We start from the raw sequence: 16,544 nt of genomic DNA on the forward strand, positions 1-16,544 counted from the left end.
ATTAGTCAGCATGTCTCGGGGGCAAGGAGTAGTCAGCGTGTCTCAGGGGCCAGGACTAGTCAGCATGTCTCAGGGGCCAGGACTAGTCCGTATGTCTCAGGGGCCAGGACTAGTCAGCATGTCTCAGGGGCCAGGACTAGTCAGCTTGTCTCAGGGGCCAGGACTAGTCAGCTTGCCTCAGGGGCCAGAACTAGTCAGCGTGTCTCAGGGGCCAGGAGTAGCCAGCGTGTCTCAGGGGCCAGGACTAGTTAGCATGTCTCAGGGGCCAGGACTAGCCAGTGTGTCTCAGGGGCCAGGACTAGCCAGTGTGTCTCAGGGGCCAGGACTAGTCAGCATGTCTCAGGGGCCAGGAGTAGCCAGTGCGTTTTCAACACAGGGGCAACTCACCCACCTGCCCAAAGGCCTGGGCAGAGAGTTCTAATAGAAAGTCCAGGACAAAGAGTTCTAATTGAAAGACCTAGACAGAGAGTTCTAATAAAAATACCCGGACAGAGAGTTCTAATAAAAATACCTGGACAGAGAGTTCTAATAAAAATACCAGGACAGAGAGTTCTAATAAAAAGACCAAGACAGAGAGTTGTAATTGAAAGTCCTGGACAGAGAGTTCTAATTGAAAGTCCTGGACAGAGAGTTCTAATTGAAAGCCCTGGACAGGGAGTTCTAATAGAAAGACTTTAGACAGAGAGTTCTAATAAAAAGACCAAGACAGAGAGTTGTAATTGAAAGTCCTGGACAGAGAGTTCTAATAGAAAGACTTTAGACAGAGAGTTCTAATAAAAAGACCAAGACAGAGAGTTGTAATTGAAAGTCCTGGACAGAGAGTTCTAATAGAAAGACCTGGACAGAGAGTTCTAATTGAAAGTCCTGGACAGAGAGTTCTAATTGAAAGCCCTGGACAGACAGTTCTAATAAAAAGACCTGGACAGAGAGTTCTAATTGAAAGCCCTGGACAGAGAGTTCTAATAAAAATACCTGGACAGAGAGTTCTAATAGAAAGTCCTGGACAGAGAGTTCTAATTGAAAGCCCTGGACAGAGAGTTCTAATAAAAAGACCTAGACAGAGAGTTCTAATAAAAATACCTGGACAGAGAGTTCTAATTGAAAGTCCTGGACTGAGAGTTCTAATAACAAGACCTAGACAGAGAGTTCTAATTGAAAGCCCTGGACTGAGAGTTCTAATAACAAGACCTAGACAGAGAGTTCTAATTGAAAGACCTAGACAGAGAGTTCTAATTGAAAGCCCTGGACTGAGAGTTCTAATTGAAAGACCTGGACAGAGAGTTCTAATTGAAAGACCTGGACAGAGAGTTCTAATTGAAAGACCTAGACAGAGAGTTCTAATTGAAAGTCCTGGACAGAGAGTTCTAATTGAAAGTCCTGGACTGAGAGTTCTAATAGAAAGACCTTAGACAGAGAGTTCTAATAGAAAGACCTAGACAGAGAGTTCTAATTGAAAGTCCTGGACTGAGAGTTCTAATAGAAAGACCCGTATGATGCTGGGCCAATTGTGCACCACCCCATGGGACTCCCGGTCACGGCTGTAGTGACGGCACAACACTGCGATGCAGTGCATTAGACCGCTGCGCCACTTGGGAGGTCAAATGTAGTCCATATTTAGCAATGAATGTAACAAATGAAAGGCCTATTATGATTATTATTATTGTTAACAATTTACATTGTGAAAAGTAATGTAACATTGCTTATAATACCATTAATACTCCCAACTGTTATTATTTTTGGAATAGAAAAAACTGTAATAAACAAAAATCGGCAAAAAATAAATAAATAAATAATAATAATCGCAGACCACCTGCAGTACCCTGGTGGTCCACGGAACCACTGGAGTAAAGCTCACCTCAGGATGTGTGGAGAAATGTCAAAGAATTGTGTACTACTAACTAAGAGACAACAACAAAACAAAATGGTCGAGAGCCATGCGTCCTCCGAAACCTTGCCAAGCCGCACAATCAGCTTGCAGGCACCCAGCCCGCCACAAGGAGACGCTAGAGCACCATGGGACAAGGACAACCCAGCCGGCCAAACCCTCCCCTAACCCAAACGACACTGGAACAATTGTGCGCCGCCTCATGGGTCTCCAGGTCACGGCCGGCTGTGACACAGCCTGGGATCAAACCCATGTCTGTAGTGATGCCTCAAGCACTGCAATGCAGTGCCTTAGACCGCGGTGCCACTCAGGAGGCCCATAGTGTATTACTTATCCATGTTGATTTGAACCTAATCTCTATGGGAGATGGTTAACTGACATGTACTGTAATAAATTAGTTTCTCAACTGCTGTGTTTTACCAGATTTCAGTCTCTGCAGTGTGACATGGTGATTAAACCATTAGACGAATATCATCCTGCAGAGTCCCACCTTTCTTTGTCAATGGTTGTGGCCTTTAGCTGGGTCACTCTAGGTCACCTCAGTGTCAATATGGATTATTGTGACAGGCGCCCAATCCCAAATCAAGCCTTAGGGGGTGTTTCCACCTGGCCTATCAGAAGGGTAAAACAGAGATACCAGTAATAACATCGGTTGCTTATCTAATCTCTTCAGATCTACACAAGTGTGTAGGTGGAAACAGAGCCATATATTTACATATAAATATATGGCTCTGGGTGGTATGGGCATCAATCTTCTGTGATGACAACAAAGTGATTGACAGCATTGTAACTATGGTGATGGTGGTGATTGCCACTACTCACTTCACTGAAGCCAGGGAACAGGCTGAACGGGATGAGGGGCTTCAGCGCCATGGAGGTTTGGGCACCACTCGCAGAGGGCCCACGGGCCAATGAGTGCATGGTGGTGTTCTGACAGACGTTACCTAGGAGACGCAGTGATCAAGTCAATTCTAAACAGATTTTTCTCGTTACAAAAAGAGGGTGAGGGAGAGGGGGTCAATCACAGCTTTACTGACATTCACACACAAGGACATAAACTCATTAATGTGTCCTCCTCTGTGATTAGCTTTGTTTGTGTGGCTGAGTTCCTGATTATCGAGTGATGTTTTTGTTTTTGCATTTCTACAGAGCCTGATTACAGTTTGATTCAGAAGCAGAATATATAATCGTATCAATCAGAGGCCCACGCACACCCTGCTGCACAACCATTAGATCTGATTACCCTACAAGTGTATGTGTGTATGTGCGAGTCTGTGTTTGTGCATGTGTTTTCTCTGTTCCGGCCCCCCCCCCTCTCTCTCTGTCTCTCTCTCCCCCTTTCTCGCTCTCTCTCTCTCTCTTTTCTTGTGATAACAGGTCACAAATCTTGCTGCTGTGGTGGCAGACTGTGGTATTTCACCCAATAGATATGGGAGTTTATCAAGATTGGATTTGTTTTCAAATTCTTTGTGAGTCTGTGTAATCTGAGGGAAATATGTTTCTCTAATATGGTCATACATTTGGCAGGAGGTTAGGAAGTGCAGCTCAGTTTCCACCTCATTTTGGAGGGCAGTGTGCACATAGCCTGTCTTCTCTTGAGAGCACGGTCTGCCTACGGCTGCCTTTCTCAATAGCAAGGCTATGCTCACTGAGTCTGTATATAATCAAAGCTTTCCTTAATTTTGGTTCAGTCACAGTGGTCAGATATTCTGCCACTGTGTACTCTCTGTTTAGGGTCAAATAATGTTTGTCCCATTTTATGAAATCTTGGTAGGTGAGTGGACCCCAGACCTCACAACCATAAAGAGCAATAGGTTCTATATTTTATTTTTTGCCAGATCCTACTTGTGACTCGTTTCAGGAAACTAGGCGTATGTCGTGGTCACTACTTCACATGAGAGTCATTTGAACTTAAAGTTTTTTGTTTTATCAAAATGTGTTGTTTTTGTTGGCCGAAATGCCTTCTGGAACATATGAACCTTCATGTGCCTTAATAACAAACTTGTATGCCATTTCTAAATACGAATACAATTGTTAAATTATGAGCCAGTTGGTTTAACCACAGAAAAAGCGAGCAACCTTCCCACTAGCCATGATTGGCTGAGATAATAAGTGGGCTGGACATGCCGAGAGATGAGTTCAGATTGGTCTGCCATATAGCATGCTTCTGTCTATTTGAGCTGGTCAGTATGTGTAGGTAATCCTGTCTAACGCAGCTTAAATTCGAGTATGATAGCTAAAGAGATGGAGAAAACAGCTGTCTCCGGATTACATCTTCAAACTAAGCACAACCATGGCATCCATGACACGAAGAAGTGTCCATCCATAATGTATACAGGTAAGATAGTCTAGCTAGCTACATTTTCAGATATTACACATTTCTAATTTTGACAGAACGTTGTTTTCATTTCAAGTTAAAGTGTTAAAGTGTAAGTTAAAGTGTACTGTTAGCTAGCTAGCTGGTAAATTCCCTCTGGCTATCTACTCTGAATGTGCCAGAGCGCAGAATAACTGACACATTTCCGAACGCTCAACACCCGCTAAATATGGCCGGTGTCAGTAAACGTTGGCAAAAAAGTGTACACTCTGGATAACATAAAAACAGCCTAACCAGCTCTGCTAGGGCTAGTAAAATGGTCAGTGAGCTGTTCTCTCATTTGTGTCTGGAAGTAGCTAGCAAGCTAGCCAATGTTAGCCAGTTAGCTTGGGTGCTTGACTGCTGTTGTAGGGACAGAATGCTCGGATCAACCCTTAAAGAGATGGGTGGGGGTAAAGCTTAAGAGGGTGTGAATGATGCTGAATGGGTGTAAACAAATTTTTTAATTTAAATTTTACCTTTATTTAACCAGGCAAGTCCTTCTTATTTTCAATGACAGCCTGGGAACAGTGGGTTAATTGCCTGTTCAGGGGCAGAATGACAGATTTGCACCAGGGGTTTGAACTCGCAACCTTCCGGTTACTAGTCCAACACTCTAACCACTAGGCTACGCTGCCACCCCAAAGAAGAGCTCTACAGTAGGTACCAAAACATTCAAAGGCCATTTTCTCAAAAGTGAGGATACAAGTTTATCGAATTTCAAAGCAGAATTACTTTTTCATTGTTCCTCAAATGCAGTGTATGATGTACCATTTTGTAACTCTGTCTCGGCTTTAATCCAATGTAAAAAACACAATTTCATATTTTGCTACATAAGGCCGAATCAAGGTGGTTGGTCACAATTAGTATGTCGAATTTTGTATTCCTTTTGATGGCATAGAAGGCCCTTCTTGCCTTTTCTCTCAGATAGTTCACAGCTCTCTCTCTCAATTAAATTAAATTACATTTCAATTTAAGGGCTTTATTGGAATGGGAAACATATGTTAACATTGCAAAGCAAGTGAAGTAGATAATAAACAAAAGTGAAATAAACAATCCAAATTAACAGTAAACATTAGACTCAGAAAACCTCCAAAAATAATAAAGACAAATAGTGTGTGCAAATAGTTCAAGTACAAAAGGGAAAATAAATAAACATAAATATTCTCTCTCTCTCTCTCTGTTTCTCTCTCTCTTGCAGTGTCTCTGTTTCTCTCTGTCTCGCTCTCTCTCTCTCTGTGTCTCTCGCTCAGTCTCTCTCTTTGTCTCTCTCTCTGTCTCTCTCTGTCTCAGTCTCTCTCGCACTGTGTCTCTCTGTCTGTCTCTCTCTAAGTCGCTCTGTCTCTCTCTGTCTCAGTCTCTCTCTCTCTCTCTCTCTCGCTGTCTGTCTCTCTCTCAGTCCCTCTCTTAGTCCCATGCTCTCTCTCTCTGTCTCTCTCTCTCTGTATAGAGTATAGCCCTGTAATGGAAACTGTATAGATAGTAATAACATTCCCTGTGGCTGAGAGACATGCAGGGAGGCAAATGCATTCTATTATTTGTAATTAATCCCATTGGTCACTCTCATAGGGCTCTGGTCAAAAGTAGTGCACTATGTACAGAATAAGGTACCATTTGGGAAGCAGATAGACTGTGGAGGAGTATTATGTAGCAGATCAGGCATGAAGTAGGGAGTATTGTCATGCTTTATCACCACATAGAGTTCTGAGGTGAGGAAACAGGAGTATCATTATTACAGTAAAGACCATGAATGAAAACATAGTGAAATGCCAGCAGATTGCCTTGAGGCCATGGAGACATTCAGACAGAAAGTGGTAAGAGTTGTGCCCGATCTCTGGGACAATGTGTAGGCCATGTCAACTTAAACATAAACTAAGCGCCCTGGGCACATACGTCAGTTCAATGTCTAGTTTTGATTTACATTCGGTTGGATTTGTCAACTAACGTTTTGTCCACTGGGACTTGATTAGGCTATACTATACTGCATTACACAATAATACATTTTGTAAAACATTTCATGCAACATTAGGCTACACCAAGTGCTTGAAATATATAAAGAAAACAAAACAAAAAGGCAGACTTAACAACTTTGCCGGATGGGCAACATACAGGATGGGCAACAGGCTATTTCTGTTTCACACGCCCGCAAAGAGCGCATCTTTTTACCTGACACATTTTAAATGAAGCAACTATCTGCGCATTTAAGCTACTGAGCCATAAAAAACAATATCGATTAGACTTGGGACATACATTTTAATTTGTATAACCCGTTTCCGTAAAAACAAATATATATACATATATATCTATTTAGGCTACCTAAAAGCATTCTGATAATTTCCTACTGTAGAAGTACCTACTTACCAAAATACATCCTGGTTTTCGTCAATTTATCAACAGGCAATAGTCCGTCTTCATGCAAATTCAGCTCCTGCCGCTCAAGTCTTTCCCCCGCAGCCAAATCGACTCTAGCACAAGGTAGCTGTGCGATGGGTCCGGAATGAGTCTTGTCTCCTCCACAATAGTCTACCTCTCACTGCTGTAGTAGGCTACTCTCCTTCCTCTCAACTCCCTCGCTGCCTCTCTAGCCTTGTTTACACCTTGCTCCAACATGTGGGTTTTGTCATCTGATCATGATGTTCCAATCACTATCTGATCAAGGTTTGTCCGTTTACACATCCTGCTAAAATGTTTCTCTTATCTGTCCACTGTGTCTGCATTTTGACCATATTTCCTGATACCTCCATGTAGGCTATCCAAATTATTTTAGATATTTATTCAAAATAATATGTATGTATTTATTTAAAACTATTATTGATGCTTTTCATCAAGCTACATGTCAATGATTTTAGAGGCTGGTATAATAATAATAATAAGAAGAAGAAGAAGAAGAAGAAGAATTTGGTGGATTATATTTGCAATTGGGTCTGGCTTCAGCAGATACCTTCTCAGGACACAGACGCTGTGAGACGTGAGCTGAGACAGGATGTGGAATGGTGACAGAGAGCTAGCTAGATAGCTAGTGTAGCCAATTTATTCAGGTGACAGCTGAAGTTTGGTTTAGCTTGGTTGTATAGATTTTTCACAAAAAAATTTACAAGTATGGCATTAACAAGTATGAAAATTCGTAACATATAATAGTAATTGAAATTCGTAATTTATCATACGGATCGGTGGATGTAACCATATCATACAAATTGGAGGGAAAGTTACAAATTCAGACATATCGCTGAAACATAACATATCATACAAAACAGAAGGACACAAGAAAACGTCTACTGTGTTACGGCTTGAGTAAGGCCGTTTTTTTACTGTATTATTGACTGTATGTTTGTTTTACTCCATGTGTAACTCTGTGTCGTTGTATGTGTCGAACTGCTTTGCTTTATCTTGGCCAGGTCGCAATTGTAAATGAGAACTTGTTCTCAACTTGCTTACCTGGTTAAATAAAGGTGAAATAAAAAAATAAATAAATAAAAAAAGGGTTGCGCGAGCACATACCATCTGTGTTTTGAGATTCGCCGAGCAGGCGTTTGAGATTCATAGACCAAGCGGTGTCAACCCACATAATCTACAGCTGCATGCTTCTCTATATTGGTCCTATTTTACACATGTACAAGTGTGTATTAATACGCATGTATAATGATGATTTAAATGGTTTGACCATCCAGATCTGTTTACACTTGATTGATATCTAGATTCAATGAGTCTCTGACTACCTCCGAAGGTGGTCAGGAAGATGCATCTTTTAATCGTCTACACCTGTCTAAAAATGTGGGCACAATCAGAATGTGGACAAGATCAGGACAAGGGACGGATGCTAGCACCAGGTGTAAACGGGGCTTCTGTATCCCTCCCCCTCCACCTACCTCCTTTCTAGTGTTCTCTCTCTCTCTCTCTGAGAGTGAAGATTTACTCCACTGCTCATGCATTGTGTTATAAATATTTTGAAAGCACCTGTTGGAAGCACCTGTTGCAAGGTTGTTTATTGTCCTTTCCCACAACTTTATTGGGGTGTAGGCGCCATATGCAGGGTGTGCCTGTGTTATCTGTAGTAGGCTATTTGACGTTATTGGTCAAGTCGTGACTGAGCCAGGTGCTCTTGTTAATCTAAAAACACGTACACACACAGAAAGAGAGAGAAGGAGAAGGAGAAAGAGCAGAGAAGTGGTGTGATCTAGTGGGGCATATAGGACATTGTGATCACATCCAGCCTTAAAAAGGGGGAAATCCCTGCTTCCTCACTGTGATTCATTCCATCCACTGTGAGTCTATGGAGGCTGCCCAGGCTGTTGTCTTTGGATGAGCCTGTGTGTAAATATGTGTATAAATTCTTTCACATCCTCACTCCATTCCTCCAGAGGCAGGTATTTGTTAGATGCATCCCTGGCTTCACTGTGTCAGAAGGAAACCCCATCATATGTCAGGCAGACATGTTGTGGGACCATAACATCCCACTAGGGAAGGGCAAGTGTGTGGTGTGCTGGAATCATCACCATCACCATCATCATCACATGTGCATGTACTAACGCATGTACTCAAGTACACAACAGTCTCTGTTTCACACACACACACACACACACACACACACACACACACACACACACACACACACACAAACATAATATAAATGAGTTTTGGTGTGTGAACCTAGTTTCCTGTCCACTCTCTGTTCCAGCCTCCCCTCTTTTTGGGAGGAGGACAATAACATGTGTTTTCTCACATTCCGTGGCACCTGGGACAGATTAATCAGGAAGAGATTGGCATTTAAATGGAATGGTGTATTGGATCTGCCACTCTCCAAATAATACAAGGGTCTGTGGGTGCGCCAGGGAGGGAATAGGCCCACCCACTGGGGAGCCAGGCCCAGCTAATCAGAATAAGTTTTTCACCACAAAAGGGCTTTTATTACAGACAGAAATACTCCTCAGGTACATCAGCTGTCTGGGGGGCTGGTCTCAGATGATCCCACAGGTGAAGAAGCAGATGTGGAGGTCCTGGGCTGGCGTGGTTACACGTGTCCTGCGGTTGTGAAGCCTGATGTGGAGGTCCTGGGCTGGCGTGGTTACACGTGTCCTGCGGTTGTGTGGCCTATTGGTCGTACTGATAAATTCTCTAAAACAACGTTAGAGGCGGCTTATGGTAGAGACATTAACATTACATTCTCTGGCAACAGCTCTGGAAGACATTCCTGCAGTCAGCATACCAATTGCATGGTATTGTCTTGTCTGACAGAACCGCACATTTTATTGTCCTTTTATTGTCCCCAGCACAGGGTGCACCTGTGTAATGATCACGCTGTTTAATCTTGATATGCCACACTTGTCAGGTGGATGGATTATCTTGGCAAAAGGAGAAATGCTCACCTACAGGGAGGAAAAGAAAATTGTGCACAAAATTTGAGAGAAATAAACTTTTTATGGAACATTTCTGGGATATTTTACTTCAGCTCATGAGACACGGGACCAACAATTTACATGTTATATTTTTGTTCAGTATATATAGTCCAGACTCTGATATTGCTCGTTTTGATAGTTCTTCATTTCTTTCTTTTCATTCTTGGGGTTTTCTGTTCTGCTCGAAGAGGTCACTTCTAGGTTCCATCCATATACTGTATGTACTTCCTATAGTAATCCAGATCCACTCTACATCTCCTGGTCGAGAGGATTGAAATGCTACGTCAACAATCATTCAGGCCACCTGATTGGTGACCACAAAAACATCACCATGGGGATCTGCAGGCCATTGGATCATGTGTTTATGTGATGACGTTAGTCAATGAAATGTGGGATATGTATTTCAACAAATACATTGGAGACATTCCAATGATAAATCTTCAGCGGGGGAACTTGGAATGAGATTCCACATCACAGATACATTCCATGTGGGTAAACACGATACACAAGCATTTCTCTACACCCGCAATAAGATCTGCTAAATATATGTTTATGACAATATGATTTGATTTGACACACACCCACAAATCAAATCAAATCAAAGTTTATTTGTCACGTGCGCCGAATACAACAGTTGTAAACCTTACAGTGAAATGCTTTCTTACAGGCTCTAACCAATAGTGCAAAAAAAAGTATTAGGTGAACATTAGGTAAGTAAAGAAATAAAACAACAGTAAAAAGACAGGCTATATACAGTAGAGAGGCTATAAAAGTAGCAAGGCTACATACAGACATCGGTTATTCAGGCTGATTGAGGTAGTATGTACATGTAGATATGGTTAAAGTGACTATGCATATATGATGAACAGAGAGTAGCAGTAGCGTAAAAGAGGGGTTGGCGGGTGGTGGGTGGCGGGACACAATGCAGATAGCCCGGTTAGTCAATGTGCGGTAGCACTGATTGGTCAGCCTAATTGAGGTAGTATGTACATGAATGTATAGTTAAAGTGACTATATGATAAACAGAGTAGCAGCAGCATAAAAGAGGGGGGGCTAATATGCTAATCACTTCATGGTTAACCTTACAGTAAACACTGCTAGATAGGCTGGAGAGATATCTGATGGCTGCATTCTGTCTGTGGATACTGTAGTTACCAGAAGGGTCTCCACCAGATTACATCTTGTACCTAGATCTAGGTGCTACATAGTGCAGTATAGTGCAGAGAGAAAGAGCGAGAGTGATTGAGAGAAAGAGATCGAGCGAGAGATTGACATCCATCATTTGAATCATCCATCACTTTACAGGGTACCGGTGGATTCTGTTAGATAGGTTCTCCGCTGGGGTTGGGGAGAGGTCCATGCTCTCTGCGGTCAAGGATCAGGGTGAATGCAGAGCTCGTAGGGGTCGTGATAAAACACAGGTGGGGTGCGACAATCGTAAATCCTCACGTTAATCAGATGCCAATCGAGCATAGACCGGAGTGGACGGATAGCACCCTACTCACATGAAAACTGAAACGGGGAGACAGGACCAGTGTTGCTGTTTTAAAGGCTCCGTGGTACTCAACCATTCGCCATGAATGAATCCCAAGGTTTACACATGGTTTTACAGGCTAGGCACAATGGCCATATACCCACGCTCACTAAGACCACTCTCCAACTTACCTTCCATAGCTAGGGGTCAAACCGCAGTCAGACAAGAAAATATGGGAAGCATTTGGGGATTTCGGTCAAATGCACAGAGTACAGTAGAGTAACACATCTCATGCTGCCTGTAAGCTTTCCTATCCCACTCCACAGTGCAATAGGTCTTGAGATTTTTTTTCATGATCTCCCTCACCTTATTTGAAGCAAACTGAGATTTACGGACTTCAAGATCAATCTCCTCAACCTGTAGATCCAGCTCCGCCTGCCCCGATTATCAAACCATATGTTTTCCCCCCGTCTATAACAATATCACAATTCACAGGAAATTATTAAACATTTACTGCCCTGTGCAGAAATCTCAGTATTTTGCGTTTATAAAAGAATTGTAAGGAAACCTATGTGATCATTTCCAGTTGAGACACACACACGGTAAAGGTTCTCTGTAGACATCTGTGAAACAGAGACAGAGCAGTATCTGTCATGAATGTCACTAACCACCAATAGTGGAGATTTATACTCCCTTGGCTGAGCTACAAAAAAAATGAATTTAAACCATGGTCCACAGATGAGCTACACACCATAGATTGATAGTGGACTCCTCTTTGTATCGGTGCCATTACAGCGACTGTGCAGCATGGGCAGCGCCATTGAGGCCATCTCCATTTTCAATTAGTCCATTTTCTTCTTCACGATTGTTTTCTTCTTCACGATCCTTCCTGATGACCTGGTCGGACATGACTTCAACAGGGTCACCAGGAGGAATCAGTCAATGAAGTTGGAAGTCTCATCCAGTTGACTACATTAAAATGATGGAAGCCCTCAATGATGCAGCCCATGGTATTATGGCCTTTTGGCCACTAGAGGACTCTATCAATTCTCTATGGCCACAGACACTTTTATACAGACATGTTCACATGCCCACACTCAAAATGCTTGATCAAAAACGAGGTTTGTTTATGCTTTTTTCTATGGGTGTGAGATGGAATCCCTCACTCCATTAGAATGGTGTCGTAGTAATGTCATATGTAGACGTGCCCCAGGAGCAGACAGGTAGCCACCTCAGGGGTTCTCATCTGTCATGTGACAGCACTAACCTGTCAATAATCTCTATAGAAGTGCATAGGCTGCACTGCTGTCCACTCTAACTGTGTGTGTCTATGTGTGAATGGGAAAAGACAGGTATAGGCGTGTGGGAGTGTTTTGTTGTTGAGAGGATGATACAGGCCATGACCCACATAAACACTCACATAAGCACCACACCCAGACTGACTCAATTATAGATGACGCCATCCATTTCGGGCCGTTTTATTATAAGATTGAAACTCCTGTGCGTGTGCTCTTCATAAACTACTGCTTATGTATGTGTGAGGTAAAGTTAGATATCAATAGCAGATCTGATTTGGAGACATCACTTTCAACTGTGTATTTTGGAGACACCATAGATGTATTGAAAACAGCACTGCCCTCTACAGGATAATAGCAAATGAATAGTGAATGAAACCAGAAATCTCTAAGCATTTTTTCCATCACAAAGATTAATGATACAAGTTTGTCATAAAAGACATGTCTACAAAAGATTAGATACGGTGCATAGTTGTTGCAATATAGAACGTCAATATTTCAAAATCATGAAGCAAGTCACTTTTCTACTTGGTCTCCGAGCCACACATACTATTCATTAAGTTAAAACCTTCACAAGTGTTCTCATGTAGTCAACACAAAACCTCCTACAGTTTTTTCATCTTGGTTACAAACAATACATGCACATGATGAATATCCAAAAATAATGCAGTTCCTCCTTTCAAATAAACCCCAACAAGACGTATTTGGTAACAAGCATAAAAATAAAAATAAACTTTCCACACAAATATTTTCAAGTGGTCTGCAACCTTTCGCCAAACAGGGAGAATATAGGTGACACCAATAGTGTATTTATTAACCAAGTGTAAATGTGGCCTGTGGACTGCCTGGTCTTTGGTTCAGACAGCCCGCCTGTCATAGATGTGGGAAGATGTCCGGTGGTTGGGGTGCTGCGATATTTTTGCCGACGGGGGGGGGGACGGGGGACGGGGGGGGGCAGAATTATATGGGTCTTCTAATACAATACTAGTAAAGGCCCAGTGCAATTTCATTTTCAGGTGTGTGCTGCAGCACCCTGAGCACCCCTACTTCCCACAGCTATGCCTCCTGTAGTCATCAACATAGACTCCCTTAATCCTGAATGCGGGCAGAGTAGGAAGATTCTGTTTAATACCGGAAAGAACCGGTCAGAGCTAGTCAGAACCTGTCAGAGGTTCTTGCAGCAGGTCCTACGTTCCTCCTGGACTTCGCTAGCCGTTCCAGTAGCACTGGACAGGGTCACGGCACTGATTGACCCGCGGGTTACCTCTCGACTGGCCACCTTCTTGTGGATGGCTGGGGGTAACAGAAATGTTCACGTCATGAACACACACATCACATAAAAGGTGCACACAGAAGAATAATAGAGATTCACATGACATGCTGTTGTCCAACGTTTTGTATACAAAAGTATGAAGCACAAGAGCAACATAATAAGAACCTGTGAGAACTTCCTGGAAAGCAGCTTCAACGTTGGTCGAATCCAGAGCTGACGTCTCCATAAACAAGAGGCCCTTCGATTCTGCATGAGACCGATTACCTTGTTGAGTATATTCTCACATACATCATACTCAATCGTGCCATGAAGAACCAACCATAGAATTACTTGTCATTGGTGCAAAGCTGGTCATTTTTTCACATTACTGTCAGAAATGTATATGCTATACTATGAAAAAACAATATGAAAAATGTTGCAATATTCTGTCACTTCAGAACTGTCATTGACTGCATATTCCGCACTTGTCTAACTGGTAACTAAGTAACTGGTAACCGATAAATACCTGGCAATTAGTAAGTAACTATTAAGTTAACTGGTAACTAACTGCTAACTAACTGCTGACTGGTAACTGGTAAGTAAGTAGTAGATAACTGGTAACTAATCTCTCGTGGACAGATTCTGCATTTAACCAAATTACCCAAGATTTCTGTTCTGGGTTAACCAAGATTAACTGAAACTACTGTAACTAGTAAGTAACTGCTAACTAAGTAAATTATCACCTGCAAATTCCTTGGCCTCCACGGTGGGCACGGTCCTCAGGGTATCCAGGTCACTCTTGTTGCCAACCAGCATGACCAGGATGTGAGGGTCAGCGTGATCGTACAGCTCCTTCAGCCAACGTTCCACACTCTCATAGGTTAGGTGCTTGGTGATGTCATACACCAGCATAGCACCCACCGCCCCTCTGTAGTACCTGGAAACACACACACACACACACAGAGGATCAGATGAGTCGAGTCAGAGAAATATGTTCACTTGGTGGGTGGGTGTGTTTGCATACATGTGTTTGTAAATATCTGTGTGTATCTATTCATACTGAGGTGATTGGCTCTGTAGATCTCTGTATTCCTGTGTGTGTATTGTGTACAAGGAGTGAGTGTGTGTGTGTGTGTGTGTACCCACGCTGAGGTGATGGCTCTGTATCTCTCCAGCCCTGCCGTGTCCCAGATCTGAGCCTTGATGGTGAAGGTATCCAGCTGAACAGTGCGAGTGCTGAACTCCACTCCGATGGTCGTGCGGCTGTCATGGTTAAACTCATTCTTGGTGAAGCGTGACAGCAGGTTGCTCTTCCCAACACCAGACTCACCAATCAGAACCACTAAAGGATGATAGACATATTATCAAGTGTAATATATCAATACTGCATTTCTCAATGGTGAAAAGAATCATGACTTAGGTGCAATGTTAGAGGTTTCAGGTATAACTGTAGCACAGGAGGCTGCTGAGGGGAGGACGGCTCATAACAATGGCTGGAATGGAGCAAATGGAATGGCATCAGACACATAGAAACTATGTGTTGGATATATTTGATACCATTCCACCTATGCCGCTTTAGCCTTTACCAGTTAAGGTTCCAACCTCCTGTACCATATGGAGGTAGCATGACTCTCTGCTACATAAAACAGAATAAGGAACTGTTACTTCTCTCAACCCCACTTCACCCTGCTCAAGCATCATTCTGACACATCACCTGTACCCACTACCCTACCTAACATCACCAGACTTGGTGTCAAAGAGGTGCATGTCTAGCTCCGAGTGGAAACTTCTATGAAAATACAGTAATTACTCTTGACACTGTTAAACCTTATTCTCCACAAGTGCATATTGGTGGTAAGGTGACAAAAATCTATTACAAATACAAATAAGCCACAGTAGTCAATATAACCCTCTTTTAGGTCAAAGGTCACATTGGTTCTCTGCCATGCCCAGGAAGCTACTTCCTGCTTTCCTTGTCACCTCTCTTCCCTAAAAATATTAAACACCAAAGATCAAACTGCTCTCTCATACTCTAACCTTTGCACCCCTAAACTAAGCCCAAGGGCTTTGTGCACAAACCAGAGAATGGGGGATTTTTTTCCTTATAGAATCAGATTCTTTGACTAACAAAACACTCACCTTTGAAGACAAAGTTGTAGCTTTCGTCACCCATACTGTGCCTGTGTTGAGCCCTGGCAGGATCCTCCACCTGTTTCAGTCAATATCCTAGGGCTGTTACTGCATTAGATCCCAGGACAGGGAGGACAGAACAAGAGAAAAAGAGAGAACAGCAGACAAGCTACTCTCTTCTCTCCCAAAGAGCCAGGGTGGAAAAACAGCTAAAATGAATGAGAGAAAATGTTAGGGCTAACACTCCTCTTCCTTTATCTGTAGATAGGGGCAGTTCGTTTGTGGTTAGACGATCCCTGCTACTGCCGATCCCTCTGTGGCTCAGCTGACACATGGGAGAGGCAGAGGGGGAGGGAGGAAAGGTGAGGTAAGAGCAGGTGTAACAGGTAGAACCACTAGCATTAACAGCCAGTCATCATAAGAGAATAGACTCTACCCTCTTCATCTAGTCTGCCTACCTCGTCTGACAGGTGCGTCTTCAGTGTATGGCAGTGAGCCAGTGCTACGGCAAATAGGATTACATTTCCCTTAGACAACACTGATCTAAGATCACTTGTGGGTTCCCCCTCAGGTTAGCATTTGTGGAAGATAAATGACAGTATTATATCAAGGAGCCTCCAGGCTACCAGGTAAATGTATTATTAAACTGTGAACTGTGAAGTCATCTAAAAGGTGGCCATTCATTCCAATGGAACCACTTTAGAATAAAAAATAAAAAAAGTTCCCTTCCCCATGATTTGAGGCGATAAAAAAATGACA

At 42.7% G+C, this 16,544-nt stretch overlaps 2 protein-coding genes across 3 annotated transcripts in view; both read right to left on the reverse strand.

Annotated features, from left to right (window-relative positions):
- LOC115129060 (zinc finger protein 385D-like) overlaps positions 1-6,789 on the reverse strand; it is a 47,764-nt gene extending 40,975 nt beyond the window's left edge. Inside the window, exons 1-2 of one of the 2 annotated variants that reach the window (XM_029659205.2) lie at positions 6,603-6,789; positions 2,708-2,829 (exon numbers count right to left, since the gene is read on the reverse strand). In XM_029659205.2, the coding sequence (XP_029515065.1) occupies positions 2,708-2,829; positions 6,603-6,612 (132 nt within the window). In that variant the 5' untranslated portion in view covers positions 6,613-6,789. The remainder of the gene's footprint in view (positions 1-2,707; positions 2,830-6,602) is intronic. The other variant, XM_029659206.2, reaches the window with a different exon arrangement.
- A 5,762-nt stretch (positions 6,790-12,551) lies between these two features.
- On the reverse strand, positions 12,552-16,113 carry LOC115128677 (ras-related protein Rab-25-like). Its single transcript, XM_029658752.2, has 5 exons — positions 15,795-16,113; positions 14,802-14,997; positions 14,399-14,592; positions 13,842-13,922; positions 12,552-13,696 (listed from the first exon to the last, which is right to left on the reverse strand). The coding sequence occupies exons 1-5, from the start codon at positions 15,826-15,828 to the stop codon at positions 13,569-13,571; spliced, it is 633 nt and encodes a 210-aa protein (XP_029514612.1). The 5' UTR covers positions 15,829-16,113; the 3' UTR covers positions 12,552-13,568.
- Positions 16,114-16,544: the final 431 nt, after the last annotated feature.

Source organism: Oncorhynchus nerka, linkage group LG4, assembly GCF_034236695.1.
Source record: "Oncorhynchus nerka isolate Pitt River linkage group LG4, Oner_Uvic_2.0, whole genome shotgun sequence".
Lineage (NCBI taxonomy): Eukaryota > Metazoa > Chordata > Actinopteri > Salmoniformes > Salmonidae > Oncorhynchus > Oncorhynchus nerka.